This window comes from Oncorhynchus mykiss, chromosome 11 (genome assembly GCF_013265735.2).
Source record: "Oncorhynchus mykiss isolate Arlee chromosome 11, USDA_OmykA_1.1, whole genome shotgun sequence".
NCBI lineage: Eukaryota > Metazoa > Chordata > Actinopteri > Salmoniformes > Salmonidae > Oncorhynchus > Oncorhynchus mykiss.
The window spans coordinates 46,905,675-46,926,691 of NC_048575.1; the positions used below are offsets into that span (position 1 = coordinate 46,905,675).

Consider the following 21,017-nt stretch of genomic DNA (forward strand, 5'->3'; position numbering starts at 1 on the left):
TTTTTGTTATTATGGGGTATTGCGTGTAGATTGATTATTAAATTGTTTATTTTATCATCAATTTTAGAATAACGCTGTCACCTAACAAAATGTGGAAAAATTCTAGGGGTCTAAATACTTTCCCAATGCACTGTATATGAAACACAGGGAATTCATGTTTTTGACTGCACTGGGCCTTTAAAATGTTGAGCTCCACCTCTTCCTTACCCCTCACATTCGACACATATACCCCCCAACACACACACACACACACACACACACACACACACACACACACACACACACACACACACACACACACACACACACACACACACACACACATACACACACATACAGATTGAAGCATCCCACTTGCTGACAGCCTCCGTAATGTCAGCCCCGGCCTCCCTGGCTATCGCCAAAACCTTCTGGCCAGAGACAGAGACCCCCAAAGTCACAGCCAAGAAAGGCCTCAAACTGGAGACAGGGTGAGACACTGACACACCTACATACACGCATGTATGCACACAAGAACCAATGTCTGCCTAATGAATATGAGCCTGAGTGTCTTTTCTGGTTTTGTATAGGGAGGGCAGTAACCTGCTGGAGGCAGCGTCTCGCGGAGCGTCCTCCTCTATTGTCCTGGTGGACAACATCGCTGTCAACCTCATTGCCTTCCTGGCCCTGCTCGCTTTCCTCAATGCCGCTCTGTCATGGCTGGGCAACATGTTCAACTACCCCCAGCTCAGCTTCTCTGTGAGGACACACAAGTGTGCATGTACATAGAAGCACTCAGACACAGAGACACACTAAATACAAGCTGGATAGAAATCAATGATTCTCTAAGACACTCTGTCCCTCTCTCTTTCTCTCTCTCTCTCTGATTGACAGATCATCTGCTCGTACGTATTCATGCCTTTCTCCTTCCTGATGGGTGTGGCCTTGGAGGACAGCTTCATGGTGGGTGAGCTGATTGGCTACAAGACCTTCTTCAATGAGTTTGTGGCCTATGAGAGGTTGGCAAAACTCATCAAGAGGAGAGAGGACAGAGGCCCAGAGTACGTGGATGACGTTAAGCAGTACCTATCTGTGAGTGATGTCAGGGGTCACTAAGTGGTAATATGGGCACTGAATTGATATTTGGCTATCTGTTTTTTCCTAGATAGACAGACAGACGGACAGACATACACACACAGACTACTTTCTTTATTCAAGTTTTCAAATATGATTGGTCTACATCAAACTCTCCATAAATGGTGGAAATATTTTTGGACCACTAAATCACTAAATCAGTTCTGATATTATCAAGTCAGATCTGATATTACGAGTGCTCTCTGTATCAAGGATTTATCGTTGCATTTGCTTGTATTTGGTGAAGAAACATTGTGTGCTTCAGTAACAGATACATTTTGTGCATATCATTTATGGTAATTTCACTTTTGCACGTGTAATGTTAATGGCTTGTTGCGTATTGCATGGATGACGATTGGCTGTTGCATATTGAATATATATCTAAAGACTTAGACCCAGGTTGTTTTCTGTTCCCCAGGTCCACTCTGAAACCATAGTGACGTATGCTCTATGTGGCTTCGCGAACATCAGCTCTGTGGGTGTGATGATCGGAGGCCTCTGTGAGTCAAGCCACATCTGTCCTATCCTGGATCTCAAATCAACCTCTAGCCCCTCGCCCCTCGCCCCTGGGCACTCCAAATGCAGTGTGTTTTTGTCCCTATTGATATTATAGTATTGTTGAGACACCACTTTGATTTTGAAAGAATTAGGTTTCATTTGTGAGGTTCTTCAAAGATTTTACTGTGTGTTAAACCATTGCAATGTTGTCCTGCTGTAACACGGTCTCTGTTCATTGGAGTGTTGTGGCTGTACTGTGGCAGAATGGTTGATGTAGTGTTTCTTCAAACGTTTTTGTAACGTTACCTGCTATAGCGGCTATGGCCCCAGAGCGGAGGGGTGATATTTCCAGGTGTGCCATCAGAGCTCTTATCTCAGGCACGGTGGCATGCTTCATGACAGCGTGCATCGCAGGTAAACCCCAAAAACAGTGTGCGTTATAAACTTGTCACCATGCATTATCCTCGGTGGTGACGTCATGGTTGTATGTGTGTTTGTGTGTCTTCCCAGGTATGTTGTATATCCCAGAGCTGCTGTGTGAAGACTTCCTGAAGGAAGAGTTCAACTCCACATTAGTCATTAACAGCACTCAGCTCCTCACCTGCTGTACTGAGCTCTACCACAGGTACGACCAGTGTGCATGTTTGTTGGCGGGGGTAGGGTGACCATCAGATTGTGTGTTACAGTACCGCATTTTGGCCCTTTGTCCCACGTCCCACTACCAAACAATTATGTCCCGCATTTTATCAAATTAAAACAACAAAATGGATATGTCCAGTATTTCAGTCACTGTCTTTTTTGCAGTCATGACAACATACAGATGTGGTACTGGTGGGGTTAAACACTTCAATTGTTGTTGAGATCTGATATTCAATGTCATATCTTTAACCAATGACGTTAATCATATCCTTTCGGGCTAAATTCCAGCTGAACTTGGAGGAGAGCAGTTAACTACTTACAAAAAGCTAGCGAAAAGCTAAAAAATTAAGTGAATGGCCCTTATTAGACTGAAAGAAAGGCTATAATTTAATTTCTTCAAACTTCAAAAGCTCTCCGTGCTCATTAGTTGTTCATCATTGAACACAGCCCTATTCGCTGCTACTTCACTCAATTCCGTTTTAGAAGTCTGCCTTAATAATATACCCTAGAGTCGATGTCTGCGGCCCGCAGAAATCTAATTAGCATAATAATGTAAAAAATCCCAGCGAAAAACTATGTACGTTTTTTTTTTTGCCTTCTCACAAAATCATCTGTAGCATCCGGCCGGTTTGGCCCATCAGTTGATGGCTGTGCCACACTGTCCTTCAAATGTCTCACGAAATCAGCCTGTTGTCCTGCGTGTGGGCCAAAGCGGTAGGCCACACCACAAAAACTCTCCTGGTTTGCCAACAGCCACAGAGAGGCCAACACGTGATCCCTCAGGCGTTCTCCTCTGCAGGGAACCAGAGGGTTGAGTTCCTCACACAATATCTGAAAAACAAAGAAATATTGGATTCTGTCATCTTACAGGTTTGCCCTTCACCACTGTTACACAGAGGCAATTAGCAACGATACAGTTGTGTATTGTTCATCATGGGCTTACTGTTCACAATGACTGCATTGTGCTTTTACATCATACTTTCACATTTTTACATTTGGATTATTTGCCCTTTGTGGTAACTGTTGCTAGATAAGGGGCCTTCTGAATAATATAAACTCAGTAAAAAAAGACATCTCACTGTCTAGGCGTCTCACAGTACAGACATTGCAATTTATTTCCCTGGCCACATCTGCAGTCCTCATGCCTCCTTGCAGCATGCCTAAGGCACATCCACGCAGATGAGCAGGGACCCTGGGCATCTTTTTTTGGTGTTTTTCAGAGTCAGTAGAAAGGCCTCTTTAGTGTCCTACGTTTTCATAACTGTGACCTTAATTGCCTACTGTCAGTGAGCTGTTCGTGTCTTAACAACCATTCCACAGGTGCATGTTCATTAATTGTTTATGGTACTGAGTAAAGGGTCTGAATACATATGTAATATTTTTTATATATTTGCACAAATTTCAAAAACAGTTTTTGCTTCGTCATTATGGGGTATTGTGTGTAGATTGATGAGGAGAAGAAAAAAAAAACAATTCAATCAATTTTAGAATAAGGCTGTAACGTAACAAAATGTGGAAAAAGTCAAGGTGTCTGAATACTTTCCAAATGCACTGTCTGCAAACATGTCCTGTGTTTGTGTTTTACACCTCCAGCAGAATAGTTACATTTGTGTGCATGATATTCAGTTTCCCTGGCATATAGTACGTTCTATGGATGGTCTTAAACTGCAGTCATTTATGTCTGGGATGATATAAACATGACTGGGAATTCAAACATATCTCTCTCTATCCATTCATTATCATCAATAGCGTCTCCCAGGTCTTCCTCACATTTTTGTTTTACTTGTTGTGTGTCATCAGGAAAAGCCTATATCAACCCTTGTTACAGTTTGGAAATCAACTTTAGAGGTTTGTCAGACTGCCTTAAAATAGTTTGAAGCTTCTTGCTTGTCCGGTGTTTGCTGCACAGAGAAAATAAAGTGTTGTATCTACAAAAATTCACCTCAGCTCCATCACTGACTGGTCTTCCCTGGCTGCCTGACCCTGATGAGACTCCTGTCACCATCAACTCAAGATGGAACTTTGTATCCATTCACGGATTGTTATAATATACTACAAAATGTACCTGAGTGTTACGGTTTTCTTGCGGTGAAAGAGAGGAGGACCAAAATGCAGCGTGGTAATTTTGATACATGTTTAATAAACTAATAAATACGAACAATACAAAAACAATAAACGTAACGTGACGTGAAAACTGAAACAACCTATACTGGTGCAAAGAAACACAGAGACAGGAACAATCACCCACGAAACACTCAAAGAATATGGCTGCCTAAATATGGTTCCCAATCAGAGACAACGATAAACATCTGCCTCTGATTGAGAACCACTCCAGACAGCCATAGACTATTCTAGATAACCCTACTATATCACAATCCTAATACCTTAAAAAAAAACAAGACACAACACATAATAAACCCATGTCACACCCTGGCCTGACCAAAATAATAAAGAAAACACAAAATACTAAGACCAGGGCGTGACAGAACCCCCCCCCAAGGTGCGGACTCCCGGCCGCACACCTAAACCCATAGGGGAGGGTCCGGGTGGGCGTCTGTCCACGGTGGTGGCTCCGGCACGGGACGTGGACCCCACTCCAACAAAGTCTTAGTCCCCTTGTATCGCGTCCTTTGATTGGCGACCCTCGCCGCCGACCTTGGCCTAGTAACCCTCACCAAGGACCCCACTGGACTGAGGGGCAGCTCGGGACTGAGGGGCAGCTCGGGACTGAGCGGTAGCTCGGGACTGAGGGGTAGCTCGGCACTGAGGGGAAGCACAGCACTGAGGGGAAGCTCAGGCAGGTTAATGGAACTGGCAGATCCAGGTTGACTGGTGGTTCTGGCAGATCCTGGCTGACTGGCGGCTCTGGCAGATCCTGGCTGACTGGCAGTTCTGGCAGATCCTGGCTGAATAGCGGATCCTGGCTGACTGGCGGATCTGGCGGATCCTGGCTGACTGGCGGCTCTGGCTGCTCCATGCTGACTGGCGGCTCTGGCTGCTCCATGCGGACTGGCGGCTCTGGCTGCTCCATGCGGACTGGCGGCTCTGGCTGCTCCATGCGGACTGGCGGCTCTGGCTGCTCCATGCGGACTGGCGGCTCTGGCTGCTCCATGCGGACTGGCATCTCTGGCTGCTCCATGCGGACTGGCATCTCTGGCTGCTCCATGCGGACTGGCATCTCTGGCTGCTCCATGCGGACTGGCATCTCTGGCTGCTCCATGCGGACTGGCATCTCTGGCTGCTCCATGCGGACTGGCAGCTCTGGCTGCTCCATGCGGACTGGCAGCTCCATGCGGACTGGCATCTCTGGCTGCTCCATGCGGACTGGCATCTCTGGCTGCTCCATGCAGACTGGCATCTCTGGCTGCTCCATGCAGACTGGCAGCTCTGGCAGCGCTGAACAGGCGGGAGACTCCGGCAGCGCTGTAGAGGAGGAAGGCTCTGGCAGCGCTAGACAGGCGGGAGACTCCGGCAGCGCTGGAGAGGAGGAAGGCTCTGGCAGCGCTAGACAGGCAGGAGACTCCGGCAGCGCTGGAGAGGAGGAAGGCTCTGGTAGCGCTGGACAGGCGGGAGACTCCGGCAGCGCTGGAGAGGAGGAAGGCTCTGGCAGCGCTAGACAGGCAGGAGACTCCGGCTGCGCTGTAGAGGAGGAAGGCTCTGGCAGCGCTAGACAGGTGGGAGACTCCGGCAGCGCTGTAGAGGAGGAAGGCTCTGACAGCGCTGGACAGGTGAAGCGCACTGAAGGCCTGGTGCGTGGTGCTGGCACTGGTGGTACTGGGCCGAGAACATGCACAGGAAGCCTGGTGCAGGGAGCTGTCACCGGAGGGCTGGTGCGTGGAGGTGGTACTGGATAGACCGGACCGTGCAGGCTCACTGGAGCTCTTGAGCACCGAGCCTGCCCAACCTTACCTGGCTCGATGCCCACTCTAGCCCGGCCGATACGAGGAGCTGGTATGTACCGCACCGGGCTATGCACCAGCACTGGAGACACCGTGCGCACCACAGCATAACACGGTGCCTGCCCGGTCTCTCTAGCCCCCCGGTAAGCACAGGAAGTTTGCGCAGGTCTCCTACCTGGCGTAGCCATACTCCCTGTGAGCCCTCCCCCCCAATACATTTTTGGGGCTTCCATCCGCGTCGCCGTGCTGCCTCCTCATACCAGCGCCTCTCTGCCTTCGCCGCCTCTTCTTTTGATATTCTCCAGGCTGTGCCCAGGGTCCTTTTCCATCCAATATCTCCTCCCATGTCCAGAAATCCGGATTTCGCTGCTCCTGCCTGTCACCACGCCACTTGGTCCTGTTGTAGTGGGTGATTCTGTTACGGTTTTCTTGTATCTCCTCCTCTGAAGAGGGGGTGTAGCAAGGATCGGACCAAAATGCAGCGTGGTAATTTTGATATTCATCACACTAGTTGACTGTCCCTTATATACTGTCTTCAGCATTAGTGGATTCCGGTGCCACGGGGAACTTTATTTACCAGACCCTTGCCTCCTCTCTTAACATCATCTCATACCCTCTCTCCTCTCCTCTCCTTTCCCGGTTCAAGCCTCGATAGTCGTCCATTAGGATCCGTAACTATCACCCAACCACTCACCCTCACGTGGAGTCCATTCATCTGGAGAACATCCCCTTCTTCATCACCAGCGCACCAGTACACAAGATCATCCTTATGGGGGGGCGCCAACCCAGACAGGATGACCACATCAGTGACTCAACCCACTCAGGTGAGACGCACCCCCCCCAGGGACGGCATGAGAGAGCCCCAGTAAAGCCAGTGACTCAGCCCCTGTAATAGGGTTAGAGGCAGAGAATCCCAGTGGAAAGAGGGGAACCGGCCAGGCAGAGACAGCAAGGGCGGTTCGTTGCTCCAGAGCCTCTGGTCACCCTCCCACTCCTGGGCCAGACTACACTCAATCATATGACCCACTGAAGAGATGAGTCTTCAGTAGAGACTTAAAGGTTGAGACCGAGTTTGCGTCTCTGACATGGGTAGGCAGACCGTTCCATAAAAATTGAGCTCTATAGGAGAAAGCCCTGCCTCCAGCTGTTTGCTTAAAAATTCTAGGGACAATTAGGAGGCCTGCGTCTTGTGACCGTAGCGTACGTGTAGGTATGTACGGCAGGACCAAATCAGAGAGATAGGTAGGAGCAAGCCCATGTAATGCTTTGTAGGTGTAGCAGTAAAACCTTGAAATCAGCCCTTGCTTTGACAGGAAGCCAGTGTAGAGAGGCTAGCACTGGAGTAATATGATCACATTTTTTGGTTCTAGTCAGGATTCTAGCAGCCGTATTTAGCACTAACTGAAGTTTATTTAGTGCTTTATCCGGGTAGACGGAAAGTAGAGCATTGCAGTAGTCTAACCTGGAAGTGACAAAAGCATGGATTAATTTTTCTGCATCATTTTTGGACAGAAAGTTTCTGATTTTTGCAATGTTACGTAGATGGAAAAAAGCTGTCCTTGAAATGGTCTTGATATGTTCTTCAAAAGAGAGATCAGGGTCCAGAGTAACGCCGAGGTCCTTCACAGTTTTATTTGAGACGACTGTACAACCATTAAGATTAATTGTCAGATTCAACAGAAGATCTCTTTGTTTCTTGGGACCTAGAACAAGCATCTCTGTTTTGTCCGAGTTTAAAAGTAGAAAGTTTGCAGCCATCCACTTCCTTATGTCTGAAACACATTCTTCTAGCAAGGGCAATTTTGGGGCTTCACCATGTTTAATTGAAATGTACAGCTGTGTGTCATCCGCATAGCAGTGAAAGTTAACATTATGTTTTCGAATGACATCCCCAAGAGGTAAAATATATAGTGAAAACAATAGTGGTCCTAAAACGGAACCTTGAGGAACACCGAAATTTACAGTTGATTTGTCATAGGACAAACCATTCACAGAGACAAACTGATATCTTTCCGACAGATAAGATCTAAACCAGGCCAGAACTTGTCCGTGTAGACCAATTTGGGTTTCCAATCTCTCCAAAAGAATGTGGTGATCGATGGTATCAAAAGCAGCACTAAGGTCTAGGAGCACGAGGACAGATGCAGAGCCTCGGTCCGATGCCATTAAAATGTCATTTACCACCTTCACAAGTGCCGTCTCAGTGCTATGATGGGGTCTAAAACCAGACTGAAGCATTTCGTATACATTGTTTGTCTTCAGGAATGCAGTGAGTTGTTGCGCAACAGCCTTTTCTAAAATTTTTGAGAGGAATGGAAGATTCGATAGTTTTTTATATTTTCTGGGTCAAGGTTTGGCTTTTTCAAGAGAGGCTTTATTACTGCCACTTTTAGTGAGTTTGGTACACATCCGGTGGATAGAGAGCCGTTTATTATGTTCAACATTACACTCTCCCGTAGGTGCCGGCAGCCATAGAACAGCCCCGGGGGGCCCGGTTATTTATCAAACTGGACCTGTAGAGTGCATACGATCTCATCCGCATCTGGGAGGGGGATGAATGGAATACTGCATTTAGCATGATGCCTGGTCACTACGAGTTCTTGGTGATGCCATTTGGTTTAGCCAATGCTCCGTCAGTGTTCCAGGCAATCGTTAACGAGGTGTTCAGGGACATGTTTGGACACCAGGAGGAGGTTGTGTACATCGATGACATCCTGGTCTACTCGGCTACCCTAGAGGATAACATCACTCACGTTCGAGCAGTACTGGAACGACTCTTGGCTAACCACCTGTTCCTCAAGGCTGAGGAGTGCCAATTTCATCAGAAGGCTGTCTCCTTCTTAGGCTACCAAAACTGTCCCCAGGGAGTGAGGATGAAAGACAATAACCTTATTGATGCGGTCAGGTCATGGCCAGTGCCAACCACCTTAAAGGGGTTACAACGGTTTTTGGGGTTTTCCAACTACTACCGCCGTTTCATCAGGAACTTCAGCTTAGTCACCGCCCCTCTCACCTCTCTCCTCATGGGTGGTCCCCGTAGGTTGGTGTGGAGCCCAGCAGCCGACGTGTCCTTCCGTCTACTCAAGGGATGTTTCACCTCTGCCCCATTGCTCAAACACCCAGGTCCCACGATCTCCTTTGTGGTGGAGGTGGATGCTTCAGAGGTGGGCTTGGGGGCAGTTCTATCTCAAAGACGGGGTAATCCACAGAAATTGTATCCGTGTGCATATTACTCTAAGACACTGTCCCCTGCAGAGAGGAATTACAACGTCAACGAGGTGACGTGTAGGTTACAGCTTCCCAGTGACTACCGTATCTCACTATCTTTTTATGTCTCCCTTTTCAGGTCGGTGGTTCCTGGTCCCCCATCAACTTGGGAAACGAAGATCTGATGGACCCCCTCGCAATGTCATCCTGCGCTTCACTATGCGCCACCACAGGGACACCATCTGGAAAATGGCCAAGGGCAACAAGTTTCTGGACGAGAAGAAGCTCCGCATCAAAGAGGCTCTGATACCGCAGGATCGGACAGCCAAGGAGAAACTGTGGCCGCTTATATAGAAGGCATGACAAGAGGGAAAGCAGGCTGGGTTCAAGGGCCCAAACGCGTTCTTCGAAGGAAGAAAGATTACTGGTTACTGATTACTGATGACATGAACCACACTTGAACTGTGAGTACTGCCAAGAGTACATTTACTGTACTGCCATGGGTAAATTTACAGTTTGAAATACAATTGATGAACACTTGCCAACTAAAAAATTGAAAAAAGGGATTTGTTATCCTGTTAACCACCGCTACATCAGCTGAGCATTGTTGAGCACTGTCAAGGTTCACTGTTTTATTGTTCACATTACTACATATGTTATCTAGTTTGTGTCTTTCTTTTTTTAATGCAGGAGTTTGTTTTCAACTCACTCAATATCGTTAGTCTGAATGCTAGGGGTTTGAGAGATCTTACAAAAAGAAAAGTCTTATTTTTACATTGTAAACACAGTAACTTTCATGCCCTGACCTTAGAGCCTTTTAATGTCTCTATTTGGTTTGGTCAGGGTGTGATTTTGGGTGGGCATTATATGTTCTGTTGTCTATGTTTTTGTATTTCTATGGTTCTCAATCAGGGACAGCTGTCTATCGTTGTATCTGATTGGGAATCATACTTAGGCAGCCTTTTCCCCTTTTGTCATTGTGGGAAGTTGACTTTTGTTAATAGCACTATAGCCCTGTAAGCTTCACGGTTGTTTCTTTTGTTGTTTTGTTGGCGACATTTTAAATAAAAGGAAAATGTACGCTCACCATGCTGCACTTTGGTCTACTTCTTTCGATGGCCGTGACAGTAACGCAGATTTTGTCTTTATTCAGGAACTAATTCATGTGAAAGTGACGTGAAATTTTGGAAGTCACAATGGGGAGACATGGCCTATTTCAGTCATGATTCAAACCATTCTGCTGGTGTTTTGACACTTATCCACAAGGTTAAAGGTGACATTCTAGAATCCACATCTTCACAGGATGGGAAATGAGTCGTAGTAACTGTTCAAATGTGTATTTTATAATGTGTGCTCCAAATAAGACCCTTTTTGCCCAACTTACCAGAAAATGACAAGATTTACCCAACAAATACTCAGAGGCTTTTCTAATTATTTCAGGGAATTTTAATGAAACATCTGACTCTGCTGATCGTTTTCCTCCAAGAATGAGTTAAAGCTCTCAAAATAGCAATATTGTCACAACATTATGCAAGGATCTCTGTCTGATGCCTGTCGTGATTTCAATCCGGATCCAAAGGGTTATACCTGGACCAACAACTATGTCACGGAAATATAGAATAGATTTATTCCTAATTTCCCCCATTTTGTTACAATTTGTTAGAGATGTAGATCTTCAGTTGGCTCCCTTTTCTGATCATCGTTTGATTTCCCTGAATTTCCAGGCTACTAAAAAATCGAAAGGTATTCGAGGATAATGGAAATTTAGCCACACACTACTTAAAGATCCTATTCTCATTGGAAACATCAAATTGTTAGCCAAAGATTTTTTTGCAAGAAAAGACTTGGGTCATGGAAGTAGATGGGAATTCTTCAAATATAAAGTCAGAGTTGAAGCCATTAAACATGCTGAAGCACCTAAGAGAGAAAGATTTAATGAGCAAGCGTGACAGTTTTCTAAAGAAAGATCATCTATCTCAAGAGTCTGTATTTAAATCTTTAGAATTAGAACAGCTTTACATGGATTTGGCAAAGGGTGCCTTTGTCAGATCAAGAGCTAAATGGATTGAAAAAGGGTTAGAAACACTTATTTTTTGCACTTGAAAAGAGAAACCAGAAAATAAAATCTGTCACAACTTCCGCCGAAGTCGGTCCCTCTCCTTGTTCGGGTGGAGTTCAGCGGTCACCGGCTTTCTAGCCACCGCCGATCCACTTTTAATTTTCCATTTATTTTATCTTAGTCTTACACACCTGGTTTCACTCACCTAATTACCTGTTTATTATTTAACCCTCTGTTCCCCATGTTTGTTTGTGAGTGATTGTTTATTGTAATTCGGTCCATGTTTGTGGGCTATCATTGTTGCCTTGTGTATTTGTATTTTTTTAGTAAAGTACCTTATTACTCATACCTGCTGTCCTGCGCCTGACTCCCTACACCAGCTACACATAGGACTGCTACAGAATCACTCACCCGAAGAATGGAGTCAGCAGGACCAGACGCCCTCCCAGTTGCAGTGGAGGAACGCGTTTAGCAGCACGCGGCCATGTTGCAACATCTGGGCACAGCCATGGATCGCGTGCTGCAAAGGATGGATCGTTGGGAGAGAGGAGGAGGTTTTCCAGCGCCTCCACCAGCGCCACTACAACAGGTCCCACTGTCCACTCCTCTTCCACCTGGTCCCAGCAGGATTCGACTTGTGCTCCCGAGGGAGTATGATGGGACGGCTGCCGGATGTCAGGGGTTTCTACTACAGCTGGAGCTCTACCTGGCGACCGTCCACCCGGCTCCTTCGGGGCGTGAGAGTGTGTCCACCCTTGTCTCCTGCCACTCAGGCAAAGCCCTCGAGTGGGCCAACGCCGTATGGAGTGAAGTAGACCATAGCAGAGTTCACCCGCCGAACGTCTGTTTCACCTGAGGCAGGGAACGAGGAGCGCACAGGATTTTGCCTTGGACTTCTGGACCCTGGCCACCAGCATGGGATGGAACGTCAGGGCCCTGATCAATCATTACAGGTACAGTCTGCTCGAGGACGTCCGTGGGTAGTTGGCCTGCCGAGACACCACCCTCAAATTGGACCAGCTGGTGGACATGTCCATCCGGCTGGACAACCTGCTGACTGCCCGCGGACGTCCGGATCGGGACCTGTCAGTTCCATCCCCCAGCACCTCCGCTCCGACGCCCATGGAGCTGGGAGGTGCTGCACGTAGGGCGACTGGAGGAGGGGCCATTCCCTGCACCATCTGTGGCCTCAGAAGGCACACTGCTGGTCGGTGCTGTGGGGGTTGCTCAGGGAGTCGAGGTAGCAGGCAGGGCACTATCGTATCACCCCAGGTGAGTCGGTACCAGGCTCACCCAGAGCCCCCTGTTGCTCACATGTATGTGTTTATTTAATTTCCTGAGTTTTCCCCGCATTCCCAGCATAAGGCGCTAGTAGATTCAGGCACACCTGTGGATATGCCCTTCCCTGTGCTTGCCCTAGATAGTCGACCATTAGGGTCAGGGCTGATTAGGGAGGCCACCGCTCCACTTGACATGGTTACGCAGGAGTGTCACAAGGAGAGAATCAGTCTCTTCCTTATTGATTCTCCTGCGTTTCCCGTGGTGCTGGGCCTACCCTGGTTGGCCTGTCATAACCCCACTATTTCGTGGCAACAGAGGGCTCTCAAGGGGTGGTCACGAGAGTGCCCAGGAAGGTGTGTGGGGGTTTCCATCGGTGCGACTACGGTGGAAAGTCCAGACCAGGTCTCCACCGTGTGCATCCCCTCAGAATATGCCAATTTGTCTCTCGCCTTCTGTAAGAAGAGGGCGACTAAATTACCACCCCATCGATGGAGGGATTGTGCGATAAATTTCCTGGTAGACGCAGCACTTCCCAGGAGTCACGTGTATCCTCTGTCACAGGAGGAGACGGCAGCTATGGAAACATATGTCTCCGAATCCCTCTGGCAGTGATACATTCGCCCCTCCACTTTACCTGCCTCCTCAAGTTTATTTTTTGTGAAGAAGAAGGATGGGGATCTGCGCCAGTGTATTGACTATCGAGGGATCAATCAGATCACAGTGAGCTACCTGCTGCCTCTCATCGCCAGTGCGATCGAGTCAATGCAAGAGGCGCGCTTCTTCACAAAACTGGATCTCAGGAGCGCTTACAGCCTGGTGCGTATCCGGGAGGGGGACGAGTGGAAGACGTCATTTAGTACCACCTCAGGGCATTATGAGTACCTCGTCATGCTTTACGGGTTGATGAATGCTCCATCAGTCTTCCAGGTCTTTGTTGACGAGATTTTCCTGGAACTGCATGGGCAGGTTGTAGTGGTGTATATCGACGACATTCTGATATATTCCGCTACACGCTCCGATCATGTGTCCCTGGTGCGCAGGGTGCTTGGTCGACTGTTGGAGCATGACCTGTACATCAAGGCTGAGAAATGTCTGTTCTTCCAACAGTCCGTCTCCTTCCTAGGGTACCGCATTTCCACTTCAGGGGTGGAGATGGAGAGTGACCGCATTTCAGCCGTGCGTAATTGGCCAACTCCCACCACGGTAAAGGAAGTGCAGCGGTTTCTAGGGTTTGCCAACTACTACCAGAGGTTTATCCGGGGTTTTGGTCAGGTAGCAGCTTCCATTACCTCACTGCTGAAGGGGGGACCGGTGCAGCTGCAGTGGTCGGCTGAGGCGGACAGGGCTTTTGGTCACCTGAAGGCTTTGTTTACCTCGGCTCCACCGAGAAGAGGCTCAGCCCGGCGGAGCAAAAATATGATGTGGGGGACCGGGAGCTGTTGGCTGTTGTCAAGGCTCTGAAGGTGTGGAGACATTGGCTTGAGGGGGCTTAACACCCTTTTCTTATCTGGACTGACCACCGCAATCTGGAGTATATCCGGGCGGCGAGGAGACTGAACCCTCGCCAGGCAAGGTGGGCTATGTTTTTTACCCGTTTTGTTTTCACTCTATCCTACAGACCAGGTTCCCAGAACGCTAAGGCAGACGCACTGTCCCGGATGTTTGACACAGAGGAGCGGTCCATGGATCATACTCCCATACTTCCAGCCTCTTACCTGGTGGCACCGGTGGTGTGGGAGCTGGACGTAGACATCGAGCGGGCATTACGCACAGAGCTCACTCCCCCCCCATTGTCAAGCTGGGCTTCTGTACGTTCCGTCTGTTGTCCGCGACCGGTTGATCTATTGGGCCCACATGTCACCCTCCTTTGGTCACCCTGGCATCGGGCGGGCGGTGCGTTGCCTTAGTGGGAAGTACTGGTAGTCCACCTTGGCCAAGGACGTGAGGGTTTATGTTTCCTCCTGCTCGGTGTGCACCCAGTGCAAGGCTCCCAGGCACCTACCCAGAGAGAAGTTACAATCCCTACCCATTCCACAATAGCCGTGGACTTCTTCACGGATCTTCCTCCCTCACAGGGCAACACCACGATTCTGGTCGTTATGGATCGGTTTTCTAAGTCTTGTCGTCTCCTCCCTTTGTCCGGTCTCGCTACGGCCCTACAGACTGCGGAGGCCCTGTTTACACACATCTTCTGGCACTACGGGGTGACTGAGGACATAGTTTCTGATCGGGGTCCCCAGTTCACGTCCAAGGTCTGGAGAGCGTTCATGGAACGTCTGGGGTCTCGGTCAGTCTCACCTCAGGCTTTCACCCCGAATGTAACTGGCAGGTGGAGAGAGTAAACCAGGATGTGGGTAGGTTTCTGCGGTCACATTGCCAGGACCGGCCGGGGGGGTGGGCGGCTGTGAAAGCTACCTTTGCCACATTCAGAATTATATCCCTGTAATTGAGGATGATTTCCACTCAGTTTGTGATTCACCTGTGTCAATGGAAGAAATTAGAGAGGCCCTGAATTCAATGAAAAATGGGAAATCACCTGGCTCTGTTGGCCTGTCAGTTTAATTCTATAGGCAGTTTTGGGAGTTACCAGAATACCCTATTTTTTATGTTTCAAGATTTCATTGAAAATGGTCTCCGCTATGAAACAGGGCCTGATTTCACTGATTCCGAAGCCTTATAAAGACCCTTCTCTCATTGACAATTGGAGATTGACAATTGGAGATCATTATAAATGCGACTCAAACAGGATTTATGAAGGGCCGTCACATAAACTCCAACATTCGTTTAGTCTGGACCTCTTAGATTATTCAGTTGCAATTGATTCAGATGCTGTTGTCTTATTTTGGGACTTCTGCAAAGCCTTGACATGAAATTCTCTTTCGGTCTCTTAAACTTTTATCACAGTGTTTTGCATGTTTTACAAAGATATAAATAGTTCTGTATTACTAAACCTTAATGCATCTAAAATATTCAGTATCAACAGAAGTGTATGGGATGCCCGATTTCACCGTTTTTATTAATTTTGGTAGTGGAACTTCTATCACTAGATATTCTGAATTATGCAAATCTGCATGGTTTATCCATTTTTAACAGACTGGCTGGATTAAAACTGAACTCTGATGATAAAGAAATAGAAAATATTTCAATTTTTACTAAAGTGTCATTATATTCCTGAAGATTACCCACTAAATTGCCTAGGTGTAAAGCTCTGTCATGACATTGGCCTCTTTGGGTATAGCAAGCCCATCCCCCTCTCCCTGCCTCCCATTGCCTCCTTCAACTAGGCTGCTGTGGTCAGAGGCCGTAATTTCCTGAGAAAACCTCATGGACACAGTTATAGAGAGTAGTTTTTCATGGAGACAAAGGAAATCCTTCCACCTCACAGAACTTGAGGTACGAACAAATTTCATGTTCCGGAGAAAGTGTAAAAGATCGGTGAAGAATCTAGCTACGAACTGGTCCGTTTGTCACAACTTGGGAAGCTCATGGGAGACGGTGTGGCCACATTACCATAACGCTGTTTATATAATAGCCCCAGATATAAGGTTTACATCTAATTGTTGTATAAGATGAATGAGTGAGTATGATACTGTTTACACAATTTTACAATGTGATTTTGGACTGTTTAATGAAGGAAAACTCAAAAAGGAAATTGGATTTGAACTAAATCAGAGGACCGCCCCTGAGCCCAGTTAGGGTCAGACATCCTGGGACTGCCCTGCCATTTGGAATAAAACCCAACTTTGAGAAATTATCACCAGACCAAGCTTACCTCAATTACGAGATGGCTAAAGGTGTAGACCATTGCTGAATCTTTTTAACCATACCACGTGGTTAAACTCTTAAACTATCGATACCGACAGAATAAAAACAAGTCTTTGACACTGATTACTAGTCTGCAGCTAGGAATTCGGCATCATTGAACGCAAAGAACGACATCCACCGAAACATCCATTCTATAACGAATGTCACTCTGAACAATCCCCTCTAAACACAACCGAGAGAGAGAGGGAGAGAGACGGTCAATTCTACAAAAGAAATGAACTTTTCACCAGCGATCAAGACGACACACTGAGCGTGACATGTATTGTCATGTTGTGTCTCTGCCGCTCGTTCCTCACCCAGTGTGATATTGTGTTTTCTCTCCAGCCCAACACTTACGCCAGGAGCACTGCTCGTGTCGCCTACGTCATATCTCTCCTTACTGGACGGGCTCGTGAGTGGGGCACGGCAATCTGGGAGGCAAGGGCTGAGTGTACTAACCAGTATCAGGACTTTAAGGAGGAGATGATACGGGTTTTTGATCGATCTGTTTTTGGGGACGAGGCTTCCAGGGCCCTGTCTTCCCTATGTCAAGGCAATCGATCCATAACAGACTACTCTATTGAGTTTCGCACTCTTGCTGCCTCCAGTGGCTGGAACGAGCCGGCCTTGCTCGCTCGTCTTCTGGAGGGTCTCCGTGCAGAGGTAAAGGATGAGATTCTCTCCCGGGAGGTTCCTTCCAGCGTGGATTCCTTGATTGAACTCGCTATTCGCATTGAGCGACGGGTTGATCTTCGTCACGAGCTCGTGGAAAGGAGCTCGCGCTCTCCGTTGCCCCCCTCTCCGCATCACTACCATCTTCCTCTGCCGGCTCGGGAGCTGAGCCTATGCAGCTGGGAGGTATCCGCATCTCGACTAAGGAGAGGGAACGGAGAATCACCAACCGCCTCTGTCTCTATTGCGGTTCTGCTGGTCATTTTGTCACTTCATGTCCAGTAAAAGCCAGAGCTCATCAGTAAGCGGAGGGCTACTGGTGAGCGCTACTACTCCTGTCTCTCCTTCAAGATCCTGCACTACCTTGTCGGCCCATCTACGCTGGACCGGTTCGTCAGCTTCCTGCAGTGCCTTAATAGACTCTGGGGCGGAGGGCTGTTTTATGGACGAGACCTGGGCTCGGGAACATGACATTCCTCTCAGACAGTTAAGGGAGTCCACGGCCTTGTTCGCCCTGGATGGTAGTCCTCTCCCCAGGATTCAGCGTGAGACGCTACCTTTAACCCTCACTGTTTCTGGTAATCATAGCGAAACCATTTCTTTTTTAATTTTTCGTTCACCTTTTACACCTGTTGTTTTGGGCCATCCCTGGCTAGTTTGTCATAATCCTTCCATTAATTGGTCTAGTAATTCTATCCTCTCCTGGAACGTCTCTTGTCATGTGAAATGTTTAATGTCTGCTATCCCTCCTGTTTCCTCTGTCTCTTCTTCACAGGAGGAGCCTGGTGATTTGACAGGGGTGCCGGAGGAATATCACGATCTGCGCACGGTGTTCAGTCGGTCCAGGGCCACCTCTCTTCCTCCACACCGGTCGTATGATTGTAGTATTGATCTCCTTCCGGGAACCACTCCCCCCCGGGGTAGACTATACTCTCTGTCGGCTCCCGAACGTAAGGCTCTCGAGGATTATTTGTCTGTAGCTCTTGACGCCGGTACCATAGTCCCCTCCTCCTCTCCCGCCGGAGCAGGGTTTTTTTTTGTCAAGAAGAAGGACGGGTCTCTGCGCCCCTGCATAGATTATCGAGGGCTGAATGACATAACAGTGAAGAATCGTTATCCGCTTCCTCTTATGTCTTCAGCCTTCGAGATCCTGCAGGGAGCCAGGTTTTTCACTAAGTTGGACCTTCGTAACGCTTACCATCTCGTGCGCATCAGGGAGGGGGACGAGTGGAAGACGGCGTTTAACACTCCGTTAGGGCACTTTGAATACCGGGTTCTTCCTTTCGGCCTCGCTAACGCTCCAGCTGTCTTTCAGGCATTAGTCAATGATGTCCTGAGAGACATGCTGAACATCTTTGTTTTCGTTTACCTTGACGATATCCTGATTTTTTCACCGTCACTCCAGATTCATGTTCAGCACGTTCGACGTGTCCTCCAGCGCCTTTTAGAGAATTGTCTTTTTGTGAAGGCTGAGAAGTGCACTTTTCATGCCTCCTCCGTCACATTTCTCGGTTCTGTTATTTCCGCTGAAGGCATTAAGATGGATCCCGCTAAGGTCCAAGCTGTCATTGATTGGCCCGCCCCTAAGTCACGCATCGAGCTGCAGCGCTTTCTCGGCTTCGCGAACTTCTATCGTCGTTTCATCCGTAATTTCGGTCAGGTGGCAGCTCCTCTCACAGCCCTTACTTCTGTCAAGACGTGCTTTAAGTGGTCCGTTTCCGCCCAGGGAGCTTTTGATCTCCTCAAGAATCGTTTTACATCCGCTCCTATCCTTGTTACACCTGACGTCTCTAGACAGTTCGTTGTCGAGGTTGACGCGTCAGAGGTGGGCGTGGGAGCCATTCTTTCTCAGCGCTCCCTCTCTGACGACAAGGTCCACCCATGCGCGTATTTTTCTCATCGCCTGTCGCCGTCGGAACGTAACTATGATGTGGGAAACCGCGAACTGCTCGCCATCCGGTTAGCCCTAGGCGAATGGCGACAGTGGTTGGAGGGGGCGACCGTTCCTTTTGTCGTTTGGACTGACCATAGGAACCTTGAGTACATCCGTTCTGCCAAACGACTTAATGCGCGTCAGGCGCGTTGGGCGCTGTTTTTTGCTCGTTTCGAGTTCGTGATTTCTTATCGTCCGGGCTCTAAGAACACCAAGCCTGATGCTTTATCTCGTCTCTTCAGTTCTTCAGTAGCCTCCACTGACCCCGAGGGGATTCTCCCTGAGGGGCGTGTTGTCGGGTTGACTGTCTGGGGAATTGAGAGGCAGGTAAAGCAAGCGCTCACTCACACTCCGTCGCCGCGCGCTTGTCCTAGGAACCTTCTTTTCGTTCCCGTTCCTACTCGTCTGGCCGTTCTTCAGTGGGCTCACTCTGCCAAGTTAGCCGGCCACCCTGGCGTTCGGGGTACGCTTGCTTCCATTCGCCAGCGTTTTTGGTGGCCCACCCGGGAGCATGACACGCGTCGTTTCGTGGCTGCTTGTTCGGTCTGCGCGCAGTCCGGTAACTCTCCTCCTGCCGGCCGTCTCAGGCCGCTTCCCATTCCCTCTCGACCGTGGTCTCACATCGCCTTAGATTTTGTCACCGGACTGCCTTCGTCAGCGGGGAAGACTGTTATTCTTACGGTTGTCGATAGGTTCTCTAAGGCGGCTCATTTCATTCCCCTTGCTAAGCTTCCTTCTGCTAAAGAGACGGCACAAATCATCATCGAGAATGTTTTCAGAATTCATGGCCTTCCGTCAGACGTCGTTTCGGACAGAGGTCCGCAATTCACGTCTCAATTTTGGAGGGAGTTTTGCCGTTTGATTGGGGCTTCCGTCAGTCTCTCTTCCGGCTTTCACCCCCAGTCTAACGGTCAAGCAGAACGGGCCAATCAGACTATTGGTCGCATCTTACGCAGTCTTTCTTTTCCAAACCCTGCGTCTTGGTCAGAACAGCTCCCCTGGGCAGAATACGCCCACAACTCGCTTCCTTCGTCTGCGACCGGGCTATCTCCTTTTCAGAGTAGCCTCGGGTACCAGCCTCCGCTGTTCTCATCTCAGTTCGCCGAGTCCAGCGTCCCCTCCGCTCAGGCTTTTGTCCGACGTTGCGAGCGCACCTGGAAGAGGGTCAGGTCTGCACTTTGCCGTTATAGGACGCAGACTGTGAGGGCTGCTAATAAGCGTAGAACTAAGAGTCCTAGATATTGTCGCGGTCAGAGAGTTTGGCTCTCCACTCAGAACCTTCCCCTTAAGACGGCTTCTCGCAAGTTGACCCCGTGGTTCATTGGTCCGTTCCGTATTTCTCGGGTCATTAATCCTGTCGCAGTTCGACTTCTTCTTCCGCGAGACCTTCGTCGCGTCCACCCGGTCTTCCATGTCTCCTGTATCAAGCCCGTTCTTCGCGCCCCCGCTCGTCTTCCCCCCCCCCCCCCCCCATCCTTGTCGAGGGCGCACCCATCTACAGGGTCCGCAGGATTTTGGACATGCGTCCTCGGGGCCGTGGTCACCAGTACCTCGTAGATTGGGAGGGGTACGGTCCTGAGGAGAGGAGTTGGGTTCCCTCTCGGGACGTGCTGGACCGTGCGCTGATCGAGGATTTCCTCCGTTGCCGCCAGGTTTCCTCCTCGAGTGCGCCAGGAGGCGCTCGGTGAATGGGGGGGTACTGTCATGTATTGTCATGTTGTGTCTCTGTCCTTTCCTTTCACCCTGTCTCCCTCTGCTGGTCGTATTAGGTTACCTTTTCTCCCCCGCTTTCCCCCAGCTGTTCCTTGTCTCCTCTGACTACCTCATCCACCCCTTTTCCCACCTGTTCCCTTTTTCCCTCTGATTAGGTCCCTATATCTCTCTCTGTTTCTGCTCCTGTCTTTGTCGGATT

At 48.8% G+C, this 21,017-nt stretch overlaps 1 protein-coding gene across 1 annotated transcript; it reads left to right on the forward strand.

Annotated features, from left to right (window-relative positions):
- Nucleotides 1–84: 84 nt before the first annotated feature.
- LOC110535777 (solute carrier family 28 member 3) lies at nt 85–10,344 on the forward strand. The gene is made up of 7 exons (XM_036935576.1): nt 85–470; nt 570–738; nt 874–1,071; nt 1,532–1,613; nt 1,927–2,025; nt 2,122–2,236; nt 9,496–10,344. The coding sequence occupies exons 1-7, from the start codon at nt 373–375 to the stop codon at nt 9,539–9,541; spliced, it is 807 nt and encodes a 268-aa protein (XP_036791471.1). The 5' UTR covers nt 85–372; the 3' UTR covers nt 9,542–10,344.
- Nucleotides 10,345–21,017: the final 10,673 nt, after the last annotated feature.